The sequence below is a fragment of the Pocillopora verrucosa genome, chromosome 1 (assembly GCF_036669915.1).
Source record: "Pocillopora verrucosa isolate sample1 chromosome 1, ASM3666991v2, whole genome shotgun sequence".
Classification (NCBI taxonomy): Eukaryota; Metazoa; Cnidaria; class Anthozoa; order Scleractinia; family Pocilloporidae; genus Pocillopora; species Pocillopora verrucosa.
The window spans coordinates 12,169,901-12,175,404 of NC_089312.1; the positions used below are offsets into that span (position 1 = coordinate 12,169,901).

Here is a 5,504-nt window from a genome sequence, read left to right on the forward strand (position 1 = left end):
AATTGTTTTCTTTTTTATTTTGATTTACATTTTTTTTTCCAATTTATTTTTTTATTTTTAAAATAGAGTGAAAGTAAAATCAATTGAAATAAAAATAAAATAAAATAAAACCAAAGTAAAATAAAATAAAACCAAAGTAAAATAAAATAAAACCAAAGTAAAATAAAATAAAACCAAAGTAAAATAAAATAAAACCAAAGTAAAATAAAATAAAACCAAATTAAAATAAAATGAAATTATTCGACCCAGCCGAGAGCTGCCAATACCAGCATGCATTGCGTGCATCGTAAAGATCCAAAATGGCGGGAATATAGGGACTGTTCTCCCGGGCTGTTCTCGAAAATGGCGGATAGCAGGGTTTCATCGTGGAAAGAAGACGATCTCCTTAAAGGACCTTTAAGGTGCACTGCAGAAGTATGTCAAACAAGGCCTCAAACGCGAAGAAGCGATCGATTTTTTACGGAGAGACTTTCCTCAATACGCCTGGAGTATCCGAACACTCGACAGACGTTTACGCCATTTCGAAGTTTATTACAGGGATGACACTGTTTCGGTTGAAGATGTTAAAGAGGCTGTTAAAAAGGAATTGGAAGGACCAGGAAAGCTATTGGGATATAGAAGCATGCACAAGAAAATAAGACAAAAATATGACTTGTTAGTTACGCGAGATCAAGTTTACGATGTGATGTCTGATCTTGACCCCGATGGACTTGCTGCTCGCGGAGGCGTTGGAGCTAAGAAGGCAAGGCGAAAGAAAGGAAACTTCTCTTCGAAAGGACCAAACTGGGTCCACTCCCTGGACGGTCATGATAAATTAATGGGTTTCCAAAATTCCACATTTCCGATTGCTATTTATGGCTGCTTAGATACAGCCAGCAGAAAGCTGCTATGGTTGCGAGTTTGGAATAAGAACTGTGACCCGCAATTGATTGGTCGTTGGTACTTGGAGCATATAATGGAGACCAAGGTAATTCCTGCGATGATCAGAATCGACAAAGGTACAGAAACAGGCACCATGGCCACAATTCATGCCTTTCTTCGTAGACATCACACTGACGTTGTGGATCCTGCAGACACAATTTTGTATGGTCCATCAACTTCAAATCAAGTAAGTAAGCTCATCTCTCAAGTGCTGTCTAATTATATTATGTGAGTGTGCCAAATTAGTCAACGAGTCTTTCGGTGACTTTATTTGAGTGCCAGGAAAAGTATTATTGTTGTTTGTTATTTCATCATTCCCTCAGTAACAAGTAATATTTTAATCCACCCTATCATCTGATTTCCGGCAAATGCACATTTCACAAAATGTCATTTAAAAAAACGTTTTCCTCTAGATCGAAAGATGGTGGAAAGAATTATACGAAAGAATGGAAAAATTTTTCAAAAGTCAGTTAAGATGGCTTAAAGATCAAGGGCATTATGACCCACATGATGATATTGACAGGTGAGAATGGGCAAGTCTCCCCCCTCCACCTCCACCCACACGCACACATACACAGGCTATTCATTTCAAGGTTTGTTTTTAAACTCCAAAAGTGACATTGAGTTATTGTTTTAGAATATGTTGCAGTTTTGCTAGGGCATGGCACGTGGGTGATTGAAAGCTCAATCAACATAAACATTATTTTGCCTAAAGTTAATATACATACATTTTTTATAGCAAATTAATTAATTTCTGTGTGAATGCAATAACACATCCCCTCCCCCTAAAGCTTATATATACTCGAGTCAAATAGATATGGTTGAGGGGGCCCAGGAAAAATTTTTGTTAGGGAACCCCCCCCCCTCCCAAAAAAAAAAAAAAAAAAAAAACTTGCTGGCTTATATATTGTAATTGAAACTACCTATACACCAAGGTGTTTGTTACCTTTGCTTATTTTGTTTTCCTACATAGGAAGCTTCTTTCTTTTATTATGGTTCCTGTGGTTCAGAGAGAGCTAGATACATTCAAGGAGATGGTGTGGAATTCTCACAGGATCAGAGCCCAGAAGGACACAGTTTTACCAGATGGGGTCCCAAACCATATTTACAGTTTTCCTCAGAAATATGGGCTTGAAGAATGCGGTAAAAAAATTATAAGGTTTTGTCAAAACTGGTTTTGGGATATTTCTGTTTTATTCAAAGTGAACTATGGCATAGTTATAATGCTTCAACAATCAACCAATGATAATTTATTTGTAGAAATTTCAAGGCATAATTTTATTGCCCAGAAGGAAATCATTTGTTGCTAAAATCTTTGGGCCTGAAAGTGGCATATCTATAAAAACCTAATGTGGTGCTGACACTGCCAGTCACACTAGATGATGAATGCTAACATTGTTTTCTATTGGCAATGTGCAGGTCTTCAAGTAACTGATGATCAACTAAAAGAAGCTGCTGTCCAGTCAGGCATCCTTACTGTTGATGATGACTTTCTCGCCCCTGAGTTCAGAGCAGAGTGTGAACGAATCATTGACACTGACCATTTGAAACCTGCTGATTGCAAGGAAGCATTTCTTTTCCTAAAGAGAAATTTTTCTTTGTAATAACTCCACTGTTTATCCATGGTGTTATGCCCTTGACTCTATTTTTATAGTGAAAGCAGCATGTTTTCTCCCACATCCTCCATTTTGTTACTATGAACTTTGTGCAGCCATAAACAACAAATTCATCTGCCAATGAACTGTACTTTAATCATTGAATTAAACTGAACATTTCTGAACACTGTATGTGCGAACCGCCCAAGGTAATTGCATCAAAAGTGGTGTAACATGCAATACAGTAGAAAAGTCAAAACTTTATTACGTGTAATTGAAGTGAACAGGAACAACATATTAACAATCAATGCTGACACTAATAGAAAAAAAGAAATAAACAGTGTAATTATCACCACTGTAGTTATTTAATTATTTTTAATGCATAATAATATTGCAGATTAAGGGACCCACAACTATCTTTAATTCGAATGATAATGTATCTGAACATGATATCCATAACCTTTGTGGAAATAAACTGGAACGAACAATAACACTGATGGCAATAACAGTAACATCGAAAGGGCAGCAGAAACAAGAAAAACTATGCACCCTACTAATACAAATAATACAAATTTTAACCATCAATCCTCACATGGTGGGTTGAGGAGAAACATTAACAAGAGCAGGTTTTTTGGTGTCCTAAATTGGGGTACATGAAAACATATCTGCTTGAGGGTGAATTCAGCAACAACAAGGTTGGTTAATATCACAATCCTGCAGCCCACTCCTGGAAACAAATTATGACTGCCCCGTAAATTATCATATGTAACCATGGGATTTTATGTGAACTAGCTATTTTGTAAACAGTGTATCAAGTTTTGTCAACAATGTCTCAATGTTCACAATTTTATAGCAGCTTGAGTTGCCCCTTAATTTTCTATTGCTGGTAGGCCAAGCAAGTTACAGAACAAACTACAAGTGTGCTCTTTCACAAATGTTGAAATTGCTACTTTGGAAAGATTTCCAGTACAATACAGGTATTGCTTGTCACCCTCGTCCAGTAAATCTGTAGAAGCAATTTCTGGGTCAAATAAGTCATATCCACTTCCCTGGATGTCAACTAGCATAAGTTTTTTCTTTGATCTCTCATACGTGAAGTGTGTCAAACACTCTGCCTTCTGGGCCATCTCATCTGTAGGATCGACACAGGTTTGGCCAGTGTTGTTTACGTACTTCTTAAACTGGCCAGGGATTAATTCTTCGACTGTAACATACTCCCCCTCGTCTGTTTCTCCATGAAAGATCTTTCTATATCTAAATGCAGTTCCAAAAACCTCGCTTTCCTCCTTGATTTCTGCCTCAAGTTGCGAAGCAAAATTCCTAGCTAGGAGATGCACCTGAACAACCTTGCGGTTGTGTTGCTCGATAGTTTGACCGGTATCCGAGATGCACTTTAAAGCACTTGGTAGATAGTGCTTTATCACCCACGTTGTCGCAACAAATTCTGGATGTTTGGATGTTGCTTTGAATGCTTTACGGAATCCGCCAGTTCCGATTGCCTCTTTATCCTCATAGAACTCGACAGTGGTTGGAACTTTGGACCACGACAAAACTTCCATATCGAATCTGAAAATTCTCACAATAGTAGTGGCGGTATTTCTGTTGATTTTGCCAAGTTTGATCATGTCAGAAATTGATAAACTTCGAGGGTAATACGTACTTTTTGTGCCCGCTGCTTGTGTGGGTAATTTCTGTCTCGAATGCATAAGTTTACTGGGGCTTGACCTTGATTTTGACGGCGGAGGATTAAATTCGGTATAAGTCGAGGACTCTCCAGTTGCGTCCTTCCTCTTTCTCGTGGAATTCTGGGTGCTGTTGACATCGCCTTCATCAGCTGGATCTGGAATGAAGCGGACGTATACAACCTTTAAGTCCGGTATTTGGGCAAGAGTCTTGCACGATGGGCCCTGTTCTCCTGCTAAGATATCACATACGAGATTCTTTCCGATTTTTTGTAGAAAATGCCTCTCACAAGCGCTCTTGATATTACCAATGGTCAATTCCTCCGTTTCGTCGAAGGGAACAAACTCTCTTGGCCCAATCCTTGTATACTTTTGGGCCTTTCCAGAAACTTCTGCTGACAAACGTTGAACTGTCAGTTCATCTTTCCTTCGATGGTCCTTGGGCTGGTTTTTTTTGGTACGCTTTGCTTTAACTTTTTCATTGAGCCTCTTCCATGCATCGGCCATGATGAACTCGAGCGTGTGACAGTAACGCACGCAATGCATGCTGGTAGTGGCAGCTCTCGGCTGGGTCGAATAATTTCATTTTATTTTACTTTGGTTTTATTTTATTTTATTTTTATTTCAATTGATTTTACTTTCACTCTATTTTAAAAATAAAAAAATAAATTGAAAAATAAAAAAAAATGTAAATCAAAATAAAAAAGAAAACAATTTTCTTTCAAAAATGCGGATTTTTCTATTGGCAGTTCTCGGCCACCAAAGATCTGTGAGTGTTTTTGTCTTTGTTGTTAAAGAGGCTTTTGATTTGCCTTGTTTGCCACAGGATTATAAAGATGAAATTGAAATTAGTAAACTTGTTTAGTTTTTCAATAAACGTCTTACTGAGTTTTTCGTTTTTACCGCAAAAAGGAAGCCTGATGAAAACTTTCTTTCGTTCTTCGAAGAGAAAATTCGGAATTAAGTTGTCATCTTGTGACGAGTCGTTTAGAAAGTTGTTGATTGTATGCGAAATAAAACGTTTCGGATAACCTGCATTGATGAAAGAAGTTTCTAGAGTTTTTATGTCCTTGTCAAAATCCGTCCACCACCTTAAGCTCTTTTTGGCATTGCATTGGTTTTCTACATATTAAGCCAGATAACATGCTTTGACTCTATACCCTGCATTGAATTGAGGCCCAAGCCTTAGATGTTAAACTTCCTGGTGTGTGTTGGCATGAGGTCTTTAGCTTTTCCACTTGCTCACTGCGCACCTCAACTCTTGAGTAAATAGCAACTGCATCTCTGAATTTGACTGCAACAAATG

General features: G+C 37.8%; 1 protein-coding gene across 1 annotated transcript; it reads left to right on the plus strand.

The window, feature by feature from the left end:
* The first annotated feature begins 270 nt into the window (after nucleotides 1-270).
* On the plus strand, nucleotides 271-2,711 carry LOC131773404 (uncharacterized). The gene is given in 5 exon segments (XM_066171784.1): nucleotides 271-390; nucleotides 392-1,108; nucleotides 1,335-1,444; nucleotides 1,895-2,064; nucleotides 2,341-2,711. Coding segments are annotated over 5 exon segments (1,302 nt in total). The 3' UTR covers nucleotides 2,526-2,711.
* The last annotated feature ends 2,793 nt before the right edge of the window (nucleotides 2,712-5,504 follow it).